This window comes from Poecilia reticulata, chromosome 16 (assembly GCF_904066995.2).
Source record: "Poecilia reticulata chromosome 16, P_reticulata-male-v2, whole genome shotgun sequence".
Lineage (NCBI taxonomy): Eukaryota > Metazoa > Chordata > Actinopteri > Cyprinodontiformes > Poeciliidae > Poecilia > Poecilia reticulata.
In genome coordinates, this window is record NC_088845.1 from 1,337,382 (window position 1) to 1,363,508 (window position 26,127).

General features: G+C 47.5%; 1 protein-coding gene across 7 annotated transcripts in view; it reads right to left on the reverse strand.

The window, feature by feature from the left end:
- Nucleotides 1–26,127, reverse strand: part of gramd1a (GRAM domain containing 1A) — a 28,386-nt gene that overhangs the window by 1,211 nt on the left and 1,048 nt on the right. The window contains exons 2-21 of one of the 7 annotated variants that reach the window (XM_081616770.1): nucleotides 25,719–25,818; nucleotides 21,385–21,892; nucleotides 16,314–16,509; nucleotides 15,580–15,600; nucleotides 15,410–15,494; nucleotides 13,505–13,608; nucleotides 11,547–11,642; nucleotides 11,309–11,389; nucleotides 9,697–9,815; nucleotides 9,213–9,519; nucleotides 8,519–8,672; nucleotides 6,558–6,710; nucleotides 5,727–5,848; nucleotides 5,508–5,650; nucleotides 3,950–4,053; nucleotides 3,223–3,441; nucleotides 3,036–3,120; nucleotides 2,596–2,607; nucleotides 1,305–1,412; nucleotides 39–159 (exon numbers count right to left, since the gene is read on the reverse strand). In XM_081616770.1, the coding sequence (XP_081472896.1) occupies nucleotides 39–159; nucleotides 1,305–1,412; nucleotides 2,596–2,607; nucleotides 3,036–3,120; nucleotides 3,223–3,441; nucleotides 3,950–4,053; nucleotides 5,508–5,650; nucleotides 5,727–5,848; nucleotides 6,558–6,710; nucleotides 8,519–8,672; nucleotides 9,213–9,519; nucleotides 9,697–9,815; nucleotides 11,309–11,389; nucleotides 11,547–11,642; nucleotides 13,505–13,608; nucleotides 15,410–15,494; nucleotides 15,580–15,600; nucleotides 16,314–16,509; nucleotides 21,385–21,794 (2,640 nt within the window). In that variant the 5' untranslated portion in view covers nucleotides 21,795–21,892; nucleotides 25,719–25,818. The other 6 variants (XM_081616769.1, XM_081616771.1, XM_081616772.1 and 3 more) reach the window with 6 other exon arrangements.

Below are 26,127 nucleotides of genomic sequence, written 5' to 3' on the forward strand. Positions count from 1 at the left end.
GGAGGTTCTGGTTCTGTGTGGAGCCGGCGGGTTCTGACCTGGTCCAGCAGGGAGACGGAGGACTGCAGGATCTGCTGCCACTTACTGAGCTGCGCCTGGTGGAACTGCCGCTGGAGGTGCAGAACCTGGGCCCACTCGCCCGCCGTCTGGGGCAGAGGACTGACGGCACAGCAGCAACAAGTCACAACGGTTCAGAGGTTCTGATCCAGTCCAAACATTCACCTCCACAAGGCCACAACAGGCCCTGCTGACCTCTTAAAGCTGGAGCTAAGGCAAGCTAAGCTAGGCTAACTAAGCTACTATAAATCAAACTATTAAAGATATAAAGAAACCACTTTATGCATTATAAGTTAAATAAATGAGTGTAAACCAATTAAGCTGAAAACGTTCAATTTGCCGAGTTGACTAGAAAAGGCTAAGCTAAAGTACACAGCTATGGACGATTATGCTAGGGTAAGACACAAAAACAAAAAATAAGCTTAGCTAACTTCATTTAAAATAATGTAACATAATCAAAGCCACACCAACGGACACTAAGATAAATAACCAAAATTAACAAAAATGAGCTGATTGAAGCCCACGATGCTAAGCTAACTCACACCAAGCAAAATAAGTTAAGCTAACCAAAAGCCAACAAAGCTAAGCTAAAGTAATTAAGGTTTAGCTAAGCTAAGTGACACTAAGCTAAATAAGCTATTTTAATGCAACATAGCCGAAGTTAACATGATCAAAGCCAGTGGAGCTAAGCTACTCATGCTAAGCTAACCCATGTTGAGCCAAGCTAGGTAAGATACTATAAAATAATATAAGCTCAAATCAATCCAGCTAAAGTAAGCTAACTGACACTAAGCTAATAGTTACGCTAGCACAAGAAAAGCTAAGATAAACTATGCTAATCTGATAAAAACAAGAACACAAAGAAAAACTAAGATTAGTTAAATCAGGGCTAATTAATTATGAAACTAATTACTAAGTAAGTTCTGTTTAATTTAAAAAAAAAAAAATTTAGTCACATTAAAAGCAACATAACTGATTTTTTTCATGCTCTTGAAATGAAAGACATTCTTTAGCTAGTAACTGTAAACATGTCAAACATGATGGAGCTAAAATAGTTTTACTCTGTTCCAGTTTTAGAATCTATGAAAATCAAAACTCTGGGCTCCAGAGTGAATGAATCGTAGAATATTCAACAGAAAGTGTTCGGCTAATGAGCTGCAAACGGCTGGAGACCAGAACCCTGCTGGGATTCTCCTCCTCCATCCCAGCGGCTCGTGTTCTGTGTGAAACACCTGCGGCGCGTTTACCTGTCGGCCACAGAGAAGGAGTGCCACCTCTCCAGTGTGTGAGCTGCTCTTTCCAGAGCGTACAGCTTGTAGAACAGCAGCATGTTGAGAGCCACCAGCACCACCAGACTGGGGGTCAGAGAGACGGAGAGGTCAGACACACCCGGACCGGACCGGACCGAACCGGACCGGAGCCAGAAAACAAAACAAGATGGAGACCAGAGCAAACGGGATGGAGAGGAAACGGTTCAGACTCGTCTACAAAACGCAACACACTCATGAAACTGTGGGAACAATCCACCAAAAACATTTCAGAATCATCAAAACAGGATTTCAGTTACGATTCAAAATTAACCAGAGATCATTTGTTCATGTCTAGGAGTGAAAACATTTCAGAATCCATCAGATGATCTTTAACACTTTGATTTGTTTCCCATTGAAAGGTGAAGAAATGCTACAACTCTGCCTCCTGTTGACGTAAACTGGTAACTGCAGCTGCTCGTCACGTCATCAGAGGAATCAGCAGCTCTGTGGAGGATCATATGGACTCCATGATTTCAGGCTCTGAATTTAAAACCAACAGGAAGCAGTTTGTTCAACCTGCGGCAGCGCAGTACCTCCTTCTGCTGCTAGGGGGCGGCCTTGAGCTTTGAGGCCAAACTTCAGTTTTCACATCTGAACTGAAACTGAATCAAACTGGAGCCATCCATCCATCCATCCATCCATCCATTTTCTTGCACCCTTTTTCCCTCAGTGGGGTCAGGAGGTGCTGGTGCCCATCTCCAGCCAACGTTTCGGGCGAGAGGCGGGGTCACCTGGACAGGTCGCCAGTCTGTCGCAGGGCAACACAGAGACACACAACCATGCACACACACACTCACACCTAGGGGCAATTTGGAGAGGCCAATTAACCTGACAGTCATGTTTCTGGACTGTCCAAAAAGTCATTTATTTAAACGTTTACTAATATTAGTAACTTTTATCTCTCAGCCAATAAAAACCTGATATCAGGAAGTTCAGTGAATCCATAAACCATCTATAATCAGTTTCATCACTTTCTCCAAGTGTTTAATTATTTTATTCTTCGCCTCGTTTCATTAGAGCCACATAATAATAAACCGACTGTGATTCTGGTTATCGGTCTGAATATTTCAGAGTTCTGGTTCCGGTCGTGAAGCCGAGCGGTTCTGCAGCCCAGTTCTCCGTCTGCAGGCGCCTTTTTCATTAAATGGTGGATTTTTCCCACTTTGGGACGTTTGTCATTCACATCGTCTCATTTATGCAGCAGAGAAGCAGAAGCTGTCATACGAACCTGATACAGATCCTACGCATGGGGGGGAGAAACAGGAAGGCCGTTAGTCCGACCCACAGAGTCAACAGCAGGGGTCAGGGGTCAGCGGCAAGGTCAACTCGTCTCAGTAAGTTAAAAAAATCATTGAAAAGTTGATTTAAATCAATAATTTGGTTTAAAAACGAAGCGGATCATTTACAGATAGAAACCAAACAATCTGTAAGATAAAGATTATATAAAACAACTTTAATAAAAATATCGGGGGAAAGTTGAGTGGAAGGACAGAGACGGTCCATGTGGACGGAGCCTCAGATTGTGTTTTTAACCACAATCATTAAAATGGAGAAATAAATACTTATTTCAAGTTCCTCACTGACTTACTGAGACGCAGCTGAACATTCAGACAGAATCAGCAGAGCTGCAAACATGCAGGACCGACGGCGACCAGAGGGGGCGCTTACATGAAGCTGACGATGAGGAGGACGGTGGAGATGCCGCCGTGTCCGCCGGCGCGCCCGCGTTCGCCCAGCTTCAGGAACGGAGCGCCTGCAGACACCAAGCAGCGATTCAGCAGCAGGAAACGCCGAGCGGCGCCCGGACGTCTCCCTCCGGCCACCGGGGGGCAGCAGAGGGCCGGCCTGGACTTACTGGCCTCCCTGCGGTTCCGCTCGTCCCCGACGCCTCGCTCCCCTCGATCGCCCGCCTCCGCACCGCCTCCCTCCCTCTCGCTCTGCCGCCGGGAGCAGGTGCGCTTTCGCCGTCGCAGGGACGGCGGCGTCTTGGCGGCGTCGGCGCCCGCGGCTTCGCCTGTGGTTACCACGGAAACCTCGGTCTGCAGCAGCGTCTCCAGCTTGCACACTTCGCTCTCTGCATGAGGGAAGCAGGAGGAGGAAGAGAGAGGAGGAAAATATCAACAGCCTGAGATCTTCACTAGATTTGGGTTTGGACTTTGACTAGGCCATTCTAACCCATAAATCTGCTTTGATATACCGAGAAGTCGGCAACATTTTTAATCAAAAGCCATTTTTGCTGTCAGTCAGTAAAATAAATGGCTCAGAGCTGCGAGTCTTAATCAGAATCACATTTTAAGATTCAAAATAAAGAAAAACATAAAAGTTTTTCAAAAGGACGAAGAGATGATGTGTTAGGAAAATCACTTAAAAACTAAAAAATATATTTTACTTCTGGTTAAATCCAAATAAAGTACCTTTAGCATTGTTTTATAGTGAAAGGTCAGTGAACCTGCATTGGTTATTATATTGACGTTTTAAAACATTATCTGGTTTTTATGAGTTTTAAAGAAGCAGGAAAACCTGCAGCCAGTCTCTTCATCATCATCATCATGAGGACAAACGAAGGCGGCGCGGCGCCTCACCCATGTTCCTGTAGTACTCCTCTATGCCGCTCCAGGTGTTCTTCTCTATCAGTGCTTTGACTAGACTCCACGGCTGCTTCCGGTAGCAGATGTCTGAGGAAACTCTGGAGGGAAAATGAGGACAAAACGGCTTTTATTCACTTCTGGACTGGAGCTAACCCATTTAGCATAGTTCACCTTAGCTTCGGTATTAGCTCAGTATCAGTTAGCTTAGCTTTCATTATGTTAGCTCACCTCATTTTGCATTAACTGAGCTTGAGTAAGTAGCCAGGCCGTCTTAGTTACCCTAGCTTACTTTAGCATAGCCTGTTCTAGCTTAGCTTAGTAACTTTAGCATCTTTGGGTTTATTTTGGGCTAGCTCAGTTAGCTTAGCTTACGCTACATTGGCCAATAACAACTTCTAGACGTTGGCACGAGGAAGACGACAGTAAAACAGTTCAACAGGTTGAACATCATCCGTTACGTCCTCAGATGGACCCAAACGGGTCAGAACCTTTCAGCCTTTTCTTCTTGTGGATGTTTGACGGTTAAACCCAGACAGGCTGGTCTGGAGCAGCGGTTCTGACCCGACCAGCGCAGCCTCTGCTCCCTTATCTAATCGTGGATTGGTTTGTTATCGCAGAGCAAACAGTGATAGAGTGAGCAAAGCGGCTCGGCCCGGTCAGCAGGCCAACGGCGGTCAGAGCAGCTCAGACGCAAAACAAGTTATTAATATTAAAATCCACAGATTTAAATCTGGGTCAGACGGTCGTGAAGCTCCGACATCATGACTGGAAGCTTGTTTGGACCAGAAACTTGGTCCAAATATTTAGTGACTTTTCAGAAAGTTTTTCTTTCCAAAGAAGCGAAGCAGCAGCTGCAGCAGCATGAAGCAGCAGCAGCTTCATGCTGCTGCTTCATGCTGCAGCAGCATGAAGCAGCAGCAGCAGCATGAAGCAGCAGCAGCATGAAGCAGCAGCAGCATGAAGCAGCAGCAGCATGAAGCAGCAGCAGCAGCATGAAGCAGCAGCAGCATGAAGCAGCAGCAGCAGCATGAAGCAGCAGCAGCATGAAGCAGCAGCAGCAGCATGAAGCAGCAGCAGCAGCATGAAGCAGCAGCATGAAGCAGCAGCAGCATGAAGCAGCAGCAGCAGCATGAAGCAGCAGCAGCATGAAGCAGCAGCAGCATGAAGCAGCAGCAGCATGAAGCAGCAGCAGCATGAAGCAGCAGCAGCACATCCTGTGGTTTTATATTTATTTATTGGCCGAATAAAGTTTTATTAGCTCGTTTATCATGTTGTGGCTTAATTTGAGATTATGAAGGAATGAAAGCTGCAGTGCAGGTTGATGACATCATCATCATAACGTGACATCACTGATGTTATTTCATCATTTTGTTAAACGTTTGTTTCTTCTTACTGTGACCAAAGACAACTGAATGTTAAACCAAGACCCCAGCTGGCCCCCCTGCAGTGAGGTGACCCTAAAGCTGCGGTCAGGTGACCCTAAAGGCCCCCTGCGGTCAGGTGACCCTAAAGGCCCCCTGCGGTCAGGTGACCCGCGCGCCGCGCCGCCCACCTGAGGCGGCTCTTGTGTTTGCTGATGGAGGTCAGGCAGTATCTGTGGACGGTGTAGAAGTAGTCCTGGTAGGGGATCCCGGAGGTGATGACCTCTGAGTCCACCACGTAGCACTCGCCTCTGGAGCAGCTCTTATGCAGCGTCTGCAGGGGGAGCAGGGTTAGTACTGCAGGGTCAAAGGTCAGCTGGACCTGGACGCTCACAGCCGCAGGAACCAACCTGCGTCTCGACCACCGGGGCGGTTTTGGGGCCCAGCGGGTTGTTGAGGGCGATGGTGTAGCTCAGAACCCGGCTGCTGGTGCCGCCGGCGCCGTCCTGCTGCCACTCGCCCACCGACAGGTCTGAGAGAGAGAGAAAATGGCGGACATGAAAACATGAAAGAGTCCAGAAGGTAAACAGTTGATGTGGGCTGTGGTGGTTTTAGGATCTTTATGTGATTTAAGTTTAATTCGGTTCATCGTTTCTGAACCTGGAGAAAAACTGAGCGTCTCCATCAGAACCAGAACCAGCAGCGGCTGACCCACATTCAGCAGCTGGACTCCCATTAAACCAGCAGGGGAGAGTCACCGTCCAGTCATTTGGAAATGACCTTTGACCCTCCCCATGTCATTGCTGATGTCTTTCCACCCTGGTGTTGGAAGCTCAAACTGACTGAACCGGGTTCAGATGATCTGATGAGCAGCAAGTTTCCTCATGGACACACACACACACACACACACACACACACACACACACACACACACACACACACACACACACACACACACACACACACACACACACACACACACACGGTTAGAGGCGTGTGTGTGTGTGTGTGTGTGTGTCAGCAGTCTGAGGAGCTCAATGAGAGCAGCAGGAAAACAAAACGCTCCAACGGTCGCCACCTCGACAGGAAAAACTGGCATTCATGCTCCACAGCGACAAGTTCAGACCCGTTCTGCAGAACCAGCCGACTGAACGACTGAACCGCCGGGGAGGCGGAGGCAGAGACGGGGCAGTGGGCCGGGACCGGACCCGGAACCAGGGCCCGGGGAGGGGCTGACGTACCGGTGAAGTGCCTCTGGGAGAACAGGTGCTGGAGGAAGTGCGTGTCTGCGGAGAACAGCAGGTCGTGCAGCTTGTCCACGCTCATCCGGACCGCCGTGTTGATGTTGAGGCGGCCGCCGAGGTCCGAGCAGAACGCCTCCACCTCGCCCGACGCTGCAACACACAGAGGCGGGAAGCTGACGTCCCAGCAAACACTCACAGAAACATCCGACTGCTGCTGCAGCAGCTGAGAACCGGGAGCTAAAGCTGCTTCAGCCTCAGAGAAACAAGGAGCCAGAAAACAGATGAAACCAACAACATCCTGTCATTCCCAACTGATTTCACAACAATTCCCGTCCATTTACATGTTTCTGTATTTACATGTATTAGCTTGTAAACCAAGTACTTAGAATAAAGCCAAACGTTTAGCTTCAAACTATACATTTAGTTAATGGCCTAAATGCATATCTTGAAGTTAAATATTTAGTTAAACTACATAAATTGTTGCCAACTTAATATTCAGGTTCTAAATTAAATATTAAGATTATTATGCAAAAAATGTAGTTGAACTAAATATCTAACTACAAGATATGCATTTAGTTCAATGCTAAATGTTTAGCATCAGACTAAATGTTTAGCTCCAAGACAACAAAAACTAAACTAAATATTTAAATTCAAGTTAAATATAACTTAATATTTAGTTTGAAACTTTACTAATTAAATTAAAAATACTTAGTTCCACCCAAAGGGAAATAAAATGCTAAGCAGATTTTATTTATAAATCCAGATGATCAGAAACGGTCCGAATGGAGGCAGTAAGTGAATAGTTAAAGTAAACCGTCTGCTATTCCTCCTCCAGGTGGAAACATCCCGAACCTGAAGGTTGGAGCTGATCTGGTTGCTCTGGCTCTACACCTGGAGAAACTTTCCATGATCCACAGGAACGTTTGAGAAAATTATTGCTTCATTTTAAAACAAATGTTTTAATGCAAATAAAATGAATCTTTCTGAAAACTAGAACATGAATCTGGTTCGGCCGATTTAACGTTTTTTCCATATCTGAGGAAAGTTTGCAGCTGTAAATAAATCCTGTTTTGGTATAAAGTGATTTAAAGGTGAAGCTCCTTCAACCTCTGTGGGGTCACAGATCTCCACTGAAACCCGTCTGAGGTTCTGCTGCAGAGCCGACCCAGACGGTTCTGCTGCAGAGCCGACCCAGACGGCTCTGCAGCAGAACCTCCACACAGACCCAGAACCGCTTAACAGCAGCTGAAAACCGTTTCCTGGGTATTTACAGACAAACCGTCCCTGTAAGCTGGAGGCCAGGTGAGGTCAAGGGTCAGTTCAGAGAGACCTGCAGGTTCTCCTTCAGGCCGGATTCACCCAGGCAGAACCAAACAGGTTCTGCAGACACTGCTGGGTTAAAAAACCCACAGTGACCCAGAAAGAAACAATTTAAAGTTTGAACTGGAAGGAAAGATGAGCTGAAGACAGAAACCTTCAACCCGGCTGAACTCAGAGTCCAACAGGTCAGCAACCTGAGGTCCAGTTACAGTCTGGTTCTGGTTCTGCATCAACCGTCTTCCTAAGGACGCTGGTTTTTGCATGATGAACTTGAACTAAGCACAGCTTGTCTGAATCAAATAATCGAGATATTTATCATTAATATGAGCTTGGAGACGATACCCGTTTGCTTTAGAGCGAGTGTGCAGATCAGGCTGCAACACACACACACACACACACACACACACACACACACACACACACACACACACACACACACACACACACACACACACACACACACACACACACACAGTCACTTTAATTACTTTAATTTTGAACTTCACCGGCCTCGTGGTGCTTCCAGGCGGACATTAATTAAGAGTCTTGGAGGTTTGAACTTCCCTCTGACTGCTTCAGCAGAAACGTTTTCCAGAGTTCAGCCACTTTTAACCAGTTAGGAAACGGGTCAGACTTACTCTCCTCCTGCGTGTCGGACGAGTTGCTGGGGTCGGTGGGCAGCTCCTCGTCGTTGGTGATGTCCAGTGAGGAGAGGTTTCCCAGGCTGGCGGCCGGTGGGGGCGGCAGGTGATTGGTCGACTCGGGCTGACTGTCGCCTCCTTCCTCCAGGGTCTGGAGCAGAGGGGGGTGAGGGGGGCACACGGCCCAGCGTCATGTGTCGGGTGAGAAACGGGCTGCGGCTCCATTTTTTTTATTTTTAAAAATCCTTGAGCTTATTTTAGTTTAGGTTAGTTACATGAGCTAAACCTATTTGATCTCATTTCACACCGTTAGCACATCTTTTTAAACGTCGCTATTCTAGCGACGTATTTGTGCAAAATAGAGTCGTTTATGCCGTCAGCTATAAATTAACAACTTGACATATTACAACATATTTTCTGTTAATCCTTAAATTGATTTTGAAAATTAGAAAATGTGCAGAAAAAGCAGCAGAATCTGGAGGTGAACATTCATTTCAGAGAACGGAACAAAAAGCATCAAATTTTTTAAATTTTAAATCCTGGATGTGTTAAAAAAGCAACTTTAGAGGTTAAAGAGTTAATCTGTTTTGTAAGTTTCTCTATTTGCTGCAGTTTATGTTTCAGTTGCAGTTTCTCAGCCGGGCTGCAGAGATAAGAGCCGTTTGTGAGCGTTGATGCTGCGATCACTTACGAACGAAGCGGCTGCAGAGACTGAGGCGGTGATGGGGGGGGCGAGGGCCAGCAGCGAGCCGTGGCAGCTGGGCGGGCTGGGCTCCATGGGTTCTGGGCCGGGTCTACTTCCTGAAGAGGACGGCACCTCAATGGGCAGGCAGGCGGCGGCGGAGGGGGGCGGGAAGGCGCCGCTGAGGACGGGGGCGGACGCCGGGCTGGTCAGACCGCAGTGGACCGGGACGGGAGGCGGGGAGCTGCCGGCGGACGGCGCCGACACCGTGCTCAGGTCCAACAGGTCCGTCACCGACACCGACTCCTCTCCCGGCCTGAGGAGGCAGGCGGTTAATGTAAAGCAGTCAGACAATAGAAATGTTGGTTAGAGTATGCAAACGAAAGCATTTGCATGTTCACTGGCTGTGCTTTTGAGGAACAGACGCAACAGAGGAACTTCAGTTTTATAAAGTCCAGCGGAAAGAAAGGTTGGTTTCCATGGAAACACTCACAGCAGGCCGTTGATGTGTTCGCTGGTGGGAGAGACGTAGTCGTCGTCCTCGCTGGTCAGGCCCAGCTCGGTGCCGTAGCACTGGTGCACGATGTGCCACAGCTCTTTGGGGGACAGAGACTGAAAGCAAACAGAACCGAGACTCAGAGTCCAGCTCACCATGTTCAGACCGGACCGTCCGAAACAAACAGCGACTCGTTACTAAAATAATTCTGATCAGGTGATTAACATGCAACTTTAATCAGTTTTTCACAATTCATTCAATGATTAACGTTTCAGGGACTCAGCCTTCAGGTTTTAATCCAGTTTATCCGTTTTTATTGGTACTGAAGGGAAAAATGCCCTGAGCCAACACTGGAGGAGGTAATTCCAGATTATAATCCCATCAGGATGTTTTAAAAGCTCTGGTCAGGGCTTCGTTTCTGATCCAAACAGAACTCATTAAAGACTTTCTGTGCCAGTTAAAACACACGCTGCAGCAGTTTGTACAACCTGCAGATGAATCAAAAACCTAAAATAATCCAGCATGGATTACTGCCAAAAGGCTGCGCTGATAGAACAGGTTTCATTTTGGCTAAAACCAAAATAAATCACACGATAAAATTAAATCCTGCATCAGGTTTAACCTCTGCAGCCATTTTAACCCTAATGATTGGTAACGACTGGTTTAAGACAAAAATCCAAGAATGACATGACTTCAGTTTTCTACTCAAAACCAGGAAGTGGCCGACGGCGCAGGGCATTCTGGGTAAATGCACCAAACCAATCATGTGAGGTCAGCAGGAGAAATGGCTCCTGGTCTCTAAAGACGAAGCTTTTCAGAGGTTTAATCCAGATCTTAAAGGAGCAGCATCATGCGTTTCTAGGATACTTGATTTTGCTCTAAAATGGAAAATATGTTGCCTTCAGTTGTATTAAAAAGGATTTATAATTATTTATAAATAAATTTTAGTGGTTTAAATTGGGCCCCCGTCTCTAAAACCTCGTTCTGAAGCTGCGCCTTCAGGAACTCATCCCAACATGGCTCCTGTGTCAACCTTCAGAGTTTTTACCAGCACTGCTCTGAGATGCAGCTCCTATAATGAGCTCAGCAGGTGTTTGCTAATTGCTGCTGGCTAGTCTGAAGGAGCCGAGAGTGTGACGGCTGCTCTGTGGAGGAAAAAGCTTGGAAGCTCTGGGGAGGAGCTTTGTCCTTGAAGGCGGGGCTAGCGCCTTCAAGGACAAATGTCTTTCAGCTGTGAAAGACATTCAGCTGTCTTTCACAGCTGAATGGTTGCCATGGAGACTAAAGGATGAGGGAATAACATACAAACATGACTTAGAGCTCAAAGACGTTGATCTAACCTGATACTGCCGCTTTAAATTCTAAGGTTTTCCAGGTTTTTCCAGATTCAGGATTTATGCAGCCTGGAAAGGTTTAATCTGGGTCTGATGTTACTGACAAATAAAAACTGTTCTGAGGTTCAGAGTCCAATCAGCAGCAGGCGGTTCTGTTTCTAGAGAACAGTAGTTGGATCCGCTCCCTCGGGCCTGTGGTTCGGTTTTCACAGCTCCTTCCCGACTGTCATCCACTCGGAGACGGTAACCGTGGCGACGTGGGCGGGAGGCCGTACCTTGTCCAACAGCGCGTTCTGCCACAGGCGGAAGATCATCATGAAGCTGCGCTCCCTGGCGCCGAACGACGTGAAGAAATGCTGAGGCAGGAAACAGGAAGCAGAGACAAAAGGCGTGAGAACAGAGAGACAGCAGGACGGACTTCCTGCGTTCGCTTCGTCGGCGTGAGGAGATCCAGCCGAGTCAGCCGGTTCCGTCCTGCTGCAGCAGCAGCAGGAAGCGCGGCGGGCGGCGTACCTTCTCGCTGTCGGTGCTGATCTGGATGGCGTTGGGGATCAGCTTGGCCGTCTTCTCCTTCGTCATTGACGTCACGTCTTTCAGCTGGATGGTGATCTGAGAAACGACATCAGCTTCATTCATCGATAAAGAAATAAAAACACACAAAGCCTGCAGGTTACACTATATTTAGTCATCAACAGGATGAAAAGTATTTGCTCCCTTGGTTGTTTTATCCTTTTATAAATTTATCTTGATCAACAACGAAAATCCTTCTAATGTCAAAGTGAAACTGATTCTACAAATTAATGACAAGTAAAAATCTGAAAGGTAAAATAAGAGACGGCGTAAAGATTCCCTCCCTTCCAGCGACTGAACCGACCAGAGGTCCAGACAGACGGCGCTTCTGGTCCCACAAAGAGTGAAAACAGATCAGCTGAGAGCAGAGATGAAATAATCAACCAGTTCAGAATCAATAAATCAATAACTGGAGTGTAAAAAGGCCATTTTTACAACAGTCAGATGTAATTAAGCCAAAACTGAACAACAAATATAAACACTTTCCATTTAGGACAAAACAATAAATTTCCTATTAAAGAATATTTTACATGCAGTTATTAATGGATAAATCTGAAAATTAATCTGGTTCGTATCGCCGCTGCGGGAACGCCGCGCCTATCGCCACTGCGGGAACGCCGCGCCTATCGCCGCTGCGGGAACGCCGCGCCTATCGCCGCTGCGGGAACGCCGCTGCGGGAACGCCGCTGCGGGAACGCTGCCGCGGGAACGCCGCGCATATCGCAAAATGTTTATATTCTGATATAAAAATGTAATTATTTATGTATTTTCACCTTTTAGTTTGTTTTTAATCCTGTATAAAATCTGCCAGTTGCTTTTAAGCTAATTAAATATTTGACTAAAATAATCGCTGGCTGCTGCCCTGATATTCCTCCTGGTTCTTCTGGGTCAAAGGCCCAGTCAGTGGGACCCACCACCGTTCTGATCGGACCAGTCTGAGGTTCTAACAACATGAGTCAGAGGGAAGAACCGGACCGGACCGGACCGGACCGGGTTCTACCAGAACCTCCAGAGCAACACTGAACCGTTTCAACTGGAACCGAGAGGAGCGACGGTACCGGTCCGCTTCACAACCCCTCTGTGTTTACAGCTGCTGAAGGTCCGGGACCGGTTAGAAACCCAGCAGAACATTATGACCACCTGCTCAGTTCACTAAACCACAGATCTGATTTCATCCAGGAAAAAACTGAACATCCTAAAAACTCAACCAGCAGCTTAAACTTTAACTCATGATTTGTGACAAACTGAGGTTAATTTCATGACAAGAGGTTTTACAGTATCAGCAGTTTATTACAGCTGCAGCTCTTGGTGATGAAGACGGAGATGATTTACTGCTGCAGCAGGCTCTCTGCAGATTTAAACAACTCACATTTAAAACCTTTTTAAGACACTTCTGAAAGGAAATTAAAACCTTTATATGAAATAATCCTGTCCAGACGAAATGTTAGCTTGTTTAACGTATTAAAGGTCAACTTGGTTTTTAAAGTGAGGTCCAGATATTTTCAGGCTTTTTAAGGATGCAGACACCCTGATTACACTAAACCAGTTTTAACTGTTTATAGCCGTTTATAACTTACTGTGGTGGAAATAAAGACATCAGCATTTAAACCTTAATAATAAGTAAAACCTCAGATGGTGAAATGAAATCATTTAACCTCCAAACAGCAGAGTTTGACCAGGAAGTAGACGTCTGCAGTGAGGTGTGTGTGCGTGTTTGTAATACCTTGTGGGGACCGAAGCCTGGGCCCCACAAGGGGAAACACTGTTTTTGGGTCAGGGGTCAGATTTAGGACTAAGGTGTGAATTGAGTTTTGGTTATGAATGGAAGTCAATGGAAAGTCCCCACAAACACAGCCACGCAAACATGTGTGTCTCTGTGTGTGTGTGTGTGTGAGACGTACAGTGGTTTCCCAGCGGAAGATGTTGCTGTAGAAGCAGAGCCAGTTCTCTGACAGATAGAGGCGTCCCTGAAGCAGGATGTCCTTCTGCAGAGCGCAGGAGTAGTCTGGTGAAAACAGAGCAGAGAGCAGGTCAGCTGACAAACACACACACACACACACACACACACACACACACACACACTCTCCAGACGCCGGGCTGAAAGTGGCGATTAAACCGTTTAAACGCTCCTCCATCCTCCGGAGGGATTAAACCAAGTCTCACTGATGATCCAGAGAAGAGCTGAAGAGCTTCATAACTAGAATAATCAGGACTGGTGAAAGAATAACTGTACAAATCCAACTTGTTTCAGTGTTTTCTGCCCTTTAGACACATCAGCCAATCAGACACTCTTGTGTTTGGTCTCCAGGCAGATATTGGTCTGACCTTTAAAGCAAACCTCAGCGCAGGTTCAGGTCAGGTCAGGTTCTGATTGGTGAACCGTGTGGATCCTGAGGATTTCCTCTGAAACTTTCTGACTTTCCAGGATCTGCAGCTTGTTGTGAAACCAACTCTGTTTCTTTCAGCCGCTGGGATCAGCGCTGTGGTTCAGACGGATCTAAACGGATTCAGTCTGCAGAGACCATCAGATCAGCGTTATCCTCCATGATATCAGACAACACCACTGCTTTGTGGCGTCTCTGCCTGGAAAACGAAGCTTTGCTACGTTTTTTGTCTACAACAGTAAAATAACCCAGAGGTTCTTCCTCAGGTCATGCACAACATTAATCTTTCTCTGAAGCATGCATCTTGTTTTCATGTGGCTTATATCCAGTAGTGCACACACCTGATAATGTAGCAGTGAAGCTACTTTTAGCGCAACAATTTTACTAACCTTAAACACCTTCAATGCACTGAGCTTCCTATAAGCTCATTTTTTCTACAGTAAACAGTTTAAAGTCTGCTGACGTCCTGCTGCGTTCCGACTGAAGCCCCACTGCCGTCAATCAGGCTAAATTAGCCACAGAGTTAGCAAAACTCAACAACTAGAAGCCAGAACCACAAACCGCCCAGAGAGTTAAGACTCCGCCTCAGAGAACCTCACACTCCTCCAGACTAGCGGCAGCAGCAATTAGCAAACAGCTGCTGGACCCATAGCTCATCGTAGAATGGCTGTGAACGGCATCATGGAGGAGCACTGTTGTGATGACGTGCTGAAAGCGGCGCATTGGAAACAGTGGGAGCTTCTTAAAGAGACAGACTCCAATTTCAAGGCATCAGGTGTTGTGATGCTTTGATGTGAAATCAAATTACTTTAAAGTTATTTTTATACCAACTGAAGGTAACAGTTGATTGTGCTATAAAACATCACTGCGTGCCTAGAAAACACATACTTCCGCCCCTTTAAGACGCTGTGTGTGAACAGAGCGCAGCACCGATATCAGCTCTGATTGTTCCACATTTTCCAAACTCATTCCTTCTCTCTGACTGCGGCGTTCCCAACGCTCCGCCCTCCTGAGCTCTGCACGGAGACGAAACGCCAACCTGCTGCTCAGGCAGCGCATGCAGAGAGAATGCACATTTTTAACATCCCATCCTGGTGCGGTGTGGGTTTTTAGCGTCATGGTAACCGCAGCTCTAGTTCTGACCAGTTCTGACCAGTTCTGCTTTGTTCTGAGGCTGATCTAAGTGTGTGTGTGTGTGAGAGAGAGTGAAACTGTGTGATGGTCGTTAGATGTTCCTCCAGGGCAAAGCGTGTGGCTGACAAACAGCAGCGATTCATTCTTACTTCACTTCTCCTTTCAGCCGATGCTCTTCTAACTAAATCACCCAAACTCCTCTTCCTCATTTCATTCCCGCCGGGCTGAAGAACCGGGCGCCTGTCTGAACTCTGATCCCAGAACGACCCGTAAGCATCCTGAACTCACCCACTATGAGCCGCTCGGAGTCGGGGAGCTTCTTGAAGATTTTTCGGAAGTCCTCGTTGCGCTGTTTGTACGTGGGACTGAGGACCTGGGAGAGGAAGGCAGACATGGCTTCAGACGCCAGAGGCTCCAGATGAAGCCAAAGTTCAGCGACAGCGTTAATGAGTACTCACGTTGTACCAGCTCTGCATTTTCTGCAAAGAGAAACAACACAGTCACTAAGCTCTGCAGCCAGATAAGGTCGCCACAGAAACTGATTTCACACCAGCAGAGAGTCGCTGGGCTTTAGCAACCTGCAGAGTTTCCACAGCAGGTTGCTGCAACCTGCAGAGTTTCCACAGCAGGTTGCTGCAACCCTTCAGCTTCCCTGTTTTAAAGCTGCAGAGACAAAACACCTAAAACTGACTGAAGATTCAGAAGCGGCAGCAGCTGAGAGGAAGCAGGGAGATAAAGTCATGAGAAAGAGCTGCTCTGTCCCCGGAGCACCGAGCCAGAGGGATTCTGGGTAAAATCACGCCCCTGATGGACGCTGCTGTCACACTAAGTATTCACACCCCGCTGGTATTAGTTTAAACACTATTAACAGTATGTTGTTGCACAAATATTTAAAGACATTTTATTCATTTTTAAATCCTGACATAAGCAATAATCTCACTCCGATTCTTTGAATCTGCGTCTGCTGTCCTAAACGTCTGTACAGACTTATTTTTATTTTGTTGGACATCGGCGCTCAGCGGACAGTTCTAGTTCTCACTTTATCATCACATGCTAACTGTCTTCAGTCAGAGGCGTTTCCAGATTGGTTGTAACACTGACTGCTACTGGAGTCACATGGATGATCAGAGCTACGGCAACATTTAGCTTCCCTTCAGGGTCCAGCTAGTCGGGCCTTCAGAGCCGTCCTTACCTTGGCGTTACGGCTGAAGTGGCGGGAGGCCAGGGGGTAGGCGGAGGACAGGGAGGAGGCGGAGGGCACGGAGGGCAGAGGGCTGTCGGCGCCGCCCCCCCCTGCCTCACCCTCGCTGGCCTTGCCCCCCCCCAGAACCCTCCGCCGCAGGGAGGGGGAGCTGCCAGGCGTGCTGCGTGGAGAGTTACTGGCCGTGCTGCAGAGACACACACACACACACACACACACACACACACACACACACACACTGAGTAAAACCAACAAACTGAAATCCTGTAATTATTCATCAGTAAACTGCAGATGGACTTCAGTCTTATGAACTCTGATTATTACTGATGGATTCAGTCTCCACTCTTTATGTGTAACAGCTTCCCTACAATCATCACAGCGATGCTTCAGCTTCCTGCTCAGCAGGACAGTCAAACCGTCCAGAGGAAACACTTCAACCGAAGCAGGAAGCTGCGGGACTTCACAGGCTCTGAAACGCTTCGCTCTGCTGCTGGATCCACGCAAACGAAGCCGATTCATTTATCCGCAACCAGAAACAGGCCCAGAGCATCACACGTCCTCTGCTGTCCCCAGCAGTGGGTCTGAACTGACCGTCTGCTCCGGTTCACCAGCAGGAGGAACATCAGGGTCAAACCAACTCCATTTATCTTTTAGATTTCACCACTAATGTGACCTTTGCTTGTAAAGTTGATACAGGAACTATGAGCAACATCCAGTTTCCTCTGCATGTTGCTCAGAACAGAATCATGGTGCTTTTGTTTCACATCTTTAGCAATGATTGGTAGTTTTATGACGGTTTAAGAGGCATCAGATGGTCTGATGTCCAACTGAGCCGCCAGCTAAACAAACTGACGTCTTTAATGGATTGATCATGAAAAATCCCTCAAACATTTTGATTCCCCCGATAGGAAACCGTTAATGTGCCTGAAAGCTCCAACAAGCAGAGGAAGCCGATAATGTACAGAGCAAATGGTTCACCAGTCTGACAGCAAACCTGAGGAAAATACCACCAAAAAATATAAAACATGGTCAAAGTCTAACAAAAAGCAACAAATATTCCAACTATTCCAGAAATAAACACGTTAGTTACTCCAGAGATCTTCCTCATTATGCAGAATCTACATTTCTCCTGCATTCAGCCAGCTGAGCAGCAATGCACAGCATAGCGCTGCGTTAAAACTAGACGTGTCATTTCCTCTCTGTGGGACGATAAAGATCATTTCTATACTAAAACTTTGAGGGGAATTTTGAGCAGTTTGAAACCACAACTCTTCCCGTCACACATTATCAGACGATAAACAATAATCATGATGTAGTGAGACAATTTTCAAGTAATTTATTGATAACGTCATCATGCAAAGACCAATAAAGTTTCATTTTGTAAAGAACTTGTAGCTGGAAGACATTTTAAATATCCAAAACAAAACAACTAAAACCAAAAATAAAATGGATTATGATGTTTCTGTAAAGAACATCAGAACGGAAATGATTTTAATTCATGATGTTCAGCAGGCAAAACCACAACTGCTAAAACCTCAGTTCTCCCTCATACTGGAAACCAGTCCATGCTGGTTAAAGATGGAGGCTAACCAGGATCAGATCAACAGGTCAGGACGGTAAACCGGCTTCACTTCTTCTGCCTTCATCACATTAAACCCGTCAGTAAATCATCCGTAGAGGCTGCAGGGCTGCTGCTCAGACTGCAGCAGCAGCCCTGCAGCCTGCAGCAGCAGCATCAGCACAGCATCGGTCCGGAGGCCGAGCAGCAGCAGCAGCGCCATGCGGGGCCGCGCTGTTCGCGCTCCGTGCGGGATGGAGGAGCCCCGCAGCAGCGAGCCGTTCAGTCAGATCTCTGTTTACCGGCGCTGCGCTCTAATCTGCAGGATACGGTTCATTTCCCCGGAGATAAGCCGGGCTAGGAGCGCAGAGAGCCGGCTGGCAGCGCAGCGCGGCCCCGCTAAGCAACACTTACTCAAACATGTCATGAGGCGGCAGAGGTCCAGATGAAACCCGACCAGAACCGCCGACCGACCGGCCGGCCGCTGGCTGCCTGTTCCCCCGGTGAGCTCACTCAGAAAGCCCGGGGATCCGGATAGGGGGCCGGATCACCGACCGCCGCTCGGCCGCCTTTCAGTCGCTCTGCCTCGGATCGGAAAGCGGCGGCGTCCCGCGGGCGGAGCTCCCCGGTACCGGACCGAGCCAACCCACTAGCCCGAACACAAGAGCCGGTAACGGGCTGCCGTCTGTCAGCCGACCCCTAATCCCTCTGCAGCCGAGGAGGAGGAGTAAGAGGAGGAGGCAGAGGAAGAGGAGGAGGAGGAGGAAGAGCAGGCCTTGCTGCTCAGATAAGGATGACCAGGCAGAGGAAAACTGAAGGTTTGAGCTGAAGGACAAACTGCAGCCTCACGTTCACCACCAGACCGTTCTACATGTAAAACACAGATTATTTAATCTGGCTTCATCTGAGCAGAATATCTGGCCTGACTGGAGCAGAGCCCACCCAATCCCTTAACCCCCACCTGCGTCCATCTCTCGGATTAGAGTCCAGATGATAATCCAGGCTGGCCTGAGCCAGGCCCGCATGCATGGCCGTCCCTCAGTGTAATCTGCAGACGATGAGGAGCGGTCCGAACCCGAGCCAAAGAGAACAGAGATGAAACGAGCCGACAGCGTGGAGAGGAAGTGGGTGAAAGCAGAGGTCTGAAGATGGAGGTTCAGGATGTAACATCAGCTTCCTGTTTGCGTTCACATCAGGTTAAAAACTCAAGAGTCAGAGATGACAGGAAGAAAACGGCTCCAATGATCAAACAGCAAACCCAACGGAACCAGGACGAGCTGGAGGTCAAGAACCATCCAGAACCAGCAGCCATGTTGCTCCTCACCGTCAATGTTTACAGTCAACAGTTTTATACCTGCAGAGTGAAACCGAGACTGTGAACCCAGCTCAGCTCCAGCTGTAACGTCTGGCAGGATCCCAGGGTCCAGCAGGAGAACATCCTGCTGACACAGCTGGAGTCTCCTCCACCCTAGTCTCCTCCTACAGCCTTGTCTCCTCCAGCCTAGTCTCCTCCACCCTAGTCTCCTCCTACAGCCTAGTCTCCTCCAGCCTAGTCTCCTCCAGCCTAGTCTCCTCCTTCAGCCTAGTCTCCTCCAGCCTAGTCTCCTCCTACAGCCTAGTCTCCTCCTACAGCCTAGTCTCCTCCTACAGCCTAGTCTCCTCCTACAGCCTAGTCTCCTCCAGCCTAGTCTCCTCCTTCAGCCTAGTCTCCTCCAGCCTAGTCTCCTCCAGCCTAGTCTCCTCCAGCCTAGTCTCCTCCAGCCTAATCTCCGTGTGTATTGATGCATGTGGTAGATTAAAATATGAAGAATTAAAAATGTTGCATTCAGGGTCTGCAGGTAATTGGAGATTGTGAAATCAACTCCATGTAATATTTTAATGGAGTCCCACCACTAACATACATTTACATTACATTCTGAAGAAACTTCAAATACGAGTTAAACAATCTTACATTTTTCTCTGGGGATTAATAAAGTATTTCTGAATTTGAAGTGAATTTTAGAGAAGATCTTACAAACAATGGACTTTAGCTGTGAACTCTGACCCTGAGAATACCGGAGGTTCGTTATAATATGAACATGTAGAAACGTGGGATTTCTAGCTGCCTCCATCCACTTTCCCCAAAGGAAGTGACACAGAGGAAGCTGGTGTAGGAAAAGTGACTTCTATGGAAGAGCTGACAGGTTGTGATGCTGTGATGAACAAGTTCTCACAGCGGAGACTGACTGGTGTTAGTTTCACAGATTATTGCAGCAGATAATCTCATCTGGTTTGTGGTTTGGCTCTGGCATGTTAATGGAGGATTAAACATCTAGCTAGTGTCATGATTTTTATCTGATTAAAAATTAAATGTGCTCTCTTTCCTCTTCCTGTTGCTTCATGTCTGAGTGCTGATAAGGAAAACTGGTTTCCAACGGCAACACACTGTTAGAATTATTATGTTTGTTATTCTTACATTTGTAATTTTATGTTACTAGTTTTTATTTAGAGGTTTAGTGTTCAAATTTGTTAAAACTGGGGAGACAGAATTAAATCTTCAAGCCTGTTTGTACAGATGGTGACTTGGATCCTCCTGGTTTAGTCCTGAGCTGTAAAACCCGTCTGTGTGTTAATTCAGTTTCTGTCTCCCCTCCGTCTGAATCCACATCCTGCTGTGAAGATAGGATGTGGGTTTCACCCCCTCCATTCCTGTTCACACCTTTTTCTCCCCTGCTAATAAATGAGACAAACAGACTGAAGGTTTTCAGAGCACACGGTGAGCGGCTTGGAGGAGCAGTTCACTGCGTCTCCTTCTGCAGAGGTTTGGTGGAAAACTCACGTACGTCGTCTGTGGTTCTCTCAGGTTTAAGAAAATACCCATCACACACCGACATGAATACTCAGAATAATCCACGACCTGGGCAAATTATGACAAACGTTTGGAGAGAATAATAAATGTATCAAAGAAAATCTGAAGGTCTGGATTAAATTAAATACATGAATTATTTGAACTAAACTTGAAGCAGAATGTGTTTATTTCTACCCAACATGCAGCAGATGATTCAGCATGGTCAACATGCAGCAGCTGCTCATGCGCCCACTGCAGTGATGCACGTCTGATCTGATTGGATTCACATGACATCATCAGAGCCAGAGCCTGCTCCCATTGGCTGGAGATGATGTCATCACGGTGAGGTGATCCCGCCTCCTCAGCAGCTTCTCCCTGTTTGTTTACATCATTCCTGCTGGGATTAGAACCCGGGTAACCTGCAGGTTCCATGCAGGTTATGGAGCCAGATTGTTCTGACCGGGTCAGAAACAGGCCAGCTCACATCAGACAGAACCATGAATCATCTGAAGGTTCTGATCCGTTCCGCGGTTCTGAAATTCTGACAAAAACGTCCCTAATCTGATTACTGAGGCCTGGTAATCTGGTACCGCCTCTCTGGACCTGAATGTGGATGAGCTGAAGGAGAACTGCAGACCGGTCCGGTCCGGTCCAGTGCCGACTGACTGCTCACTAACCTACAGCCGTCCACGTCTGAGTCTCTGCTCAGCAGGCTCCTGAGGGACCAGCGGGAGCGCCGGCCGGGGGAGGGGCTTCTGGACCAGGACCGGGGCGGCGGCAGCAGCAGGTCATGTGACGGGCCGTCCTCGTGCCGCCGCTCCGCCGAGGGAGACGGGCTGCGGCGCCGCTCGCCATCCTCCACCACAATCTGCGGCGTCTCGCCCCATCCCGGCCGCGCGGCACCGCCATGCAGGCCCGCCGGGCCCTCGCAGCGCCGCTTGGTTCTGGTCCTGCTGCGGTGGGACCGGCCCGGCGGTCTGGGGCTGGGGGGGCGGGACCAGGACTCTGTGTCTGAGGACGGCGGCAGGACGGTGAGGGTGGGGACGGAGACGGGCTCCACTCTGAGTGGGGACGACGAGCTCATCATCGGGTCACTGCTGCACGGCCACGGCCGGGTCCGACCCGGTCTCCGCCATGATGCTGCTGGCGCCGGACAGAGGGGCTCAGGTCACGACCCCTGTGACGCTGAGGAAAGTTTGGTGGAAGACAGAACAGTTTCAGAACGGCTTCGCAGACGTTCCTTCACTCCAACAGCCGACCAGAACCAGAACCAGCTGCAGCCTCTGGACCTCTGGCCCAAAACTTCCCGCCAGACGGCGCCAGCATCAGAGTGTCAGGCGAGCGTAGGCGCGGTGCGGCGGCGGCTCGCCACCCTGACCTGAGTCTGCCTGAGGAGTGGAGAGAGCAGAGAGCTGATGTTCAGCCGGACGCCGCCGCCGCCGCTCTGGGTCATGTGACCACACGGTTGATTATTAGCTCGTGTTGCAGAACAGATCTGATCAATACGCTTCACTCAACACACAGACCTTCATCTCTGGATGAAGTTCTGATCGTTTTGGTTGCAGCATTAAACTAGATTCTGCCACTTTAATCTAAAGACCAGCATGAAAACCAGGAAGTTATTATGTTAAGGAAAAAACTGTCAATGTAAGTGAATGTTTTTCTGGTTCTGGTCTGCGGCATCAGCGCCATCAGCGGCATCAGCGCCATCAGCGCCATCAGCGCCATCAGCGCCATCAGCGGCATCAGCGGCATCAGCGCCATCAGCGGCATCAGCGCCATCAGCGCCATCAGCGCCATCAGCGCCATCAGACAGGAAGCACTTTGCCTCATGATGGCGACTGACGAGTTCAACCATCACGGAAAATCCCAGAGTCAAGAAACCGACTGATTTGATGAGCTTACAGAAGACAACTGATAAAAACAACTTTTTCTCAAAAGTCGCCATTTTTAATCAACATTGTAACAGATTATAAAGAATTTACTTTTTTTTTCTCAGCTCTCAGATTTTTTTTCCTCAAATATCTGTGATAATATTTTTAATTGTTACATTTTTTCCTCCATTTTCCGTAAAACAAAATGAGAATTTTGAAAATTTCCCTCTAATTTATGTAAAACAAATTTAGAATTGGCATTTTTTTCACTGGCACTAATCATCTTCCATAAATGAGCCAGTGGTGAATAATATAACAAGCAACGCACCGTTTAAGACATTAGTGAATGTATGAGAGGAGATATTTAAAAACTGTGAGGAAACTCCCTTAGTAAGAACTGAAAAGTTGCAGAAAGTTGTATCCGCTGTGAGCCAACGACCAGAACAGAGAGAAGACAGAACCCAACATCCGCAGACCCGGATCCGGCCCAAACCAAGGCCGGCGGCAACCATGCAGCAGCCCTGCAGCCGGCTGCTCCGCTCCATTGTTTGTGCTCAAAGCAGAAACTTCCAGGGAAACGATCCGGATCCCGTCCAGCGCTATCGCAGCGATCTGTTTGAACAGGAACAATCTGGGCAGCGGCTTGTTTGTCCTCAGTAATCCACCGTAATCTCAGCAGCCGCACAGCCTGATCCTCCAAACAATCTGAGCGATCAAAGACAACACGATGAGCCGACAACTTCCTGGACCGACCAGAACCGAGCCGAGCCGAGCCGAGCGGAGAGAGGAAAGAGGAGCTTTAGAGTCGGACTGATTAAAGGGCTATTCCACTGCTTTCAAACGATCCAGGCCGACAGCTGCAGTTCAACATCTGAAACACCTGGACCAGTCAAAGCTCAGCTGAATTATGCCACCTTTAGTCCAGGTGTGAAAACACTCGAAAAGGACAAATTCAACATGTTTATTTCAGGGTCAAAGGTCACGGCAGATGGGCTCCAGCGGGAGAACTGCAGCCGATGAGAGTTCAACCGCAAACTGAAATATGAAGGCATTAATATTTAAAACACAATGATTACAGATATTGATGGGGGAAGTTGGTCATGTGGCATTTGTTTGGTCATGTGACAGAGACATTGAAGCAGCAGGACTGAGATGTTAAACTGAAGCAGACAAACATCAGCTTCAGACTCCCTCCAAAACCCACAATATCAGGTCAAACACCAGATATACCTTCATAAATGTTAAAGTATCCAGGTCGTTTTGGCGCTAAAGCAGATGCTAACATCCAGGCAGCCAATCAGCACCAATGGGGTAAAAATGGCGCTCCTGGATTGGCTGCTTTGCAAATGCCAGCCAATCGGTGCCAAGTATCCCGGTACACGTATTTCAGCTTCCCATGCTGGGTTTTCTGTCGAACATTTTACAGAAGAAAAACAATAGTAAAATAGCGATTTTTCAACAAGTAATTTGGGGTTAAATTCAGGAAAACCTGGTGGTTTATTGTAGTAATGGTAAATATCAGTTATCGGCCTGAATGTTCATATTGTGCCATCCTGTTTTATACTGAATACTTCAGAGTAAAGTTTTCAAACCTGTTCAGGGTGTTCTATATGCCAAAAAGATCGATTTACATGAATAATTTAGCCATAAAATTGTTTCAGTATTTTTGTTTTCATGGTTAACCTCCTTAAACTGCTCTGAACGGTGAAATGAGCCTTAAAATCCCCATATTTTATCTGTCCAGTCCAAGTTGGACTTGCTCCATTGAAGGAGATGTAAAGGTCACAGCATTGCAGTTTCCACACTGAACAACATTTAAACTGCATTCCAGAAACATCTGAGCAGCGTAACGTGACCCAGTTCGGATCAGACCGGACTAAGTGTTTCAGATGTTTAACTAAAGGTGATGTAAATATGTGAAACAGCCCTTTATCCGCTTCAGCGCCGGATCTGAGAAACTTTACGCCCAAACTTGGAGCTCCTACCTCCCATTGGAAGAGTTTCCTGCGGTTCTGCCGTCTTGTTCGGCCTCGAAAACGAGCCGGGCCACGGTTCGGGAGCCGATGCTGAAATCCACTTTCTCACAGGAACACATCAACATTCTCAGACGAGAAACGGAGCAGGAGGAGCGGCAGCGGGAGGCGAGGGTGGTGGAGGAGGAGGAGGAGGAGGCATCTACCGGCCGCAGCTAACGGCTCCTAGCCGGCTAACGGCTGCTCCCCGCGGACCCCCAGAGGCCCGAAAACCGATCACCAGCAGGGTTCAGCCTCCAGCAGACACAACGCCGTCCATCTCCAGTCTGTTAGTCACTTTTATCAGATTAATTTTTGAAGTACGCTTGGCAAGAGAGCCGAACCGTCTCGGGTTAAAGAGCCGAACAAAAGCGGTTTTTGTCGGAAAGTGAAAAAGAACGAAGTGAGTTAACCGGCAGACTGGGTCAAAGGACAGGGGAGGACACCGAACCCCGCCGGAGCTACAGAAACATAACCGGGCATACTGTAGAAATTATTACAGCTAAAATTATATTTTCTATTGAGCCGTTTCACATGTCATAGATAAAAAGTCTAAATACTTACTTAAACTGCCGATAAGTTTGAAGTTAAACACGCCAACACACCCCGCCTGAAAACTTTTTGGTACATTCCGGGAAAAATAACTGTACCCAAAGATGTGGCGAGAGGAAGGAGTGTTTACACCACACAAAGCACAGCGAGCAGATTAAAATAAGCGATTCATCAACTTTATGATTTAAATAACGAAGCATTCAGTTGGACCGATGCTGAGGCAGTTTTATTAATAAAAACACACCTCGCCTAAATAACGGTCCTTTTTGTACGTCCACAAGAAAACCACAATGACAGATTCAGATACGAAACGGACAACAGCAAATACAGAAAAAATCCCACAACTTTCTGAACTTTAAAGGTCATTTAAAGGGAGGAAAAAATACAAACTGGAAGAATTCACAGTGTCAAAGCGACATCTGGTGTCCGATCAGAGTCTGTGCATCCATTTTTTAACCTGAACTCTGTTTCACGTGTTTAATGAAGACATATTCAGAGCAAACTCTCTGAAATGATTAGTAATAAAGGGGTCGATATTTAGGAGTGGGTGTGTGAAGCACAGTGAGGTCCCACCTGCTTCCTGTAGCGGCATCACTTCATCTGATCCCACCAGAAGGAGATCAGATGTCATCCACAGAAAGGGGCGGATGGGAGGAGGTCACCTTGACTGCAGCTGAAAATAAAAACAACGGAAAGAAGGAAACATGCAGACACTCTGAGTGAAGAGGTTTTCACTTTTCATCAGCTTGTCTTGTTATTTTAAATCTCTGTGTAGCTTCAGAAAGAGCAGTTTGGTTCATTTATTGGATTATCTCAAACTCATTTCACCATATTTACAAATCATATTGTTGGACGGACGGATATCTGAGCCTCGGATTCAGGAGGAGCTGCATTGTTTGCTTCGTCCCTCATTATGGAAAAACAAACAATTTACTTTTATACATGTTTGGGTCCAGAGCAAAACATTTTTAAATAGTTTAAG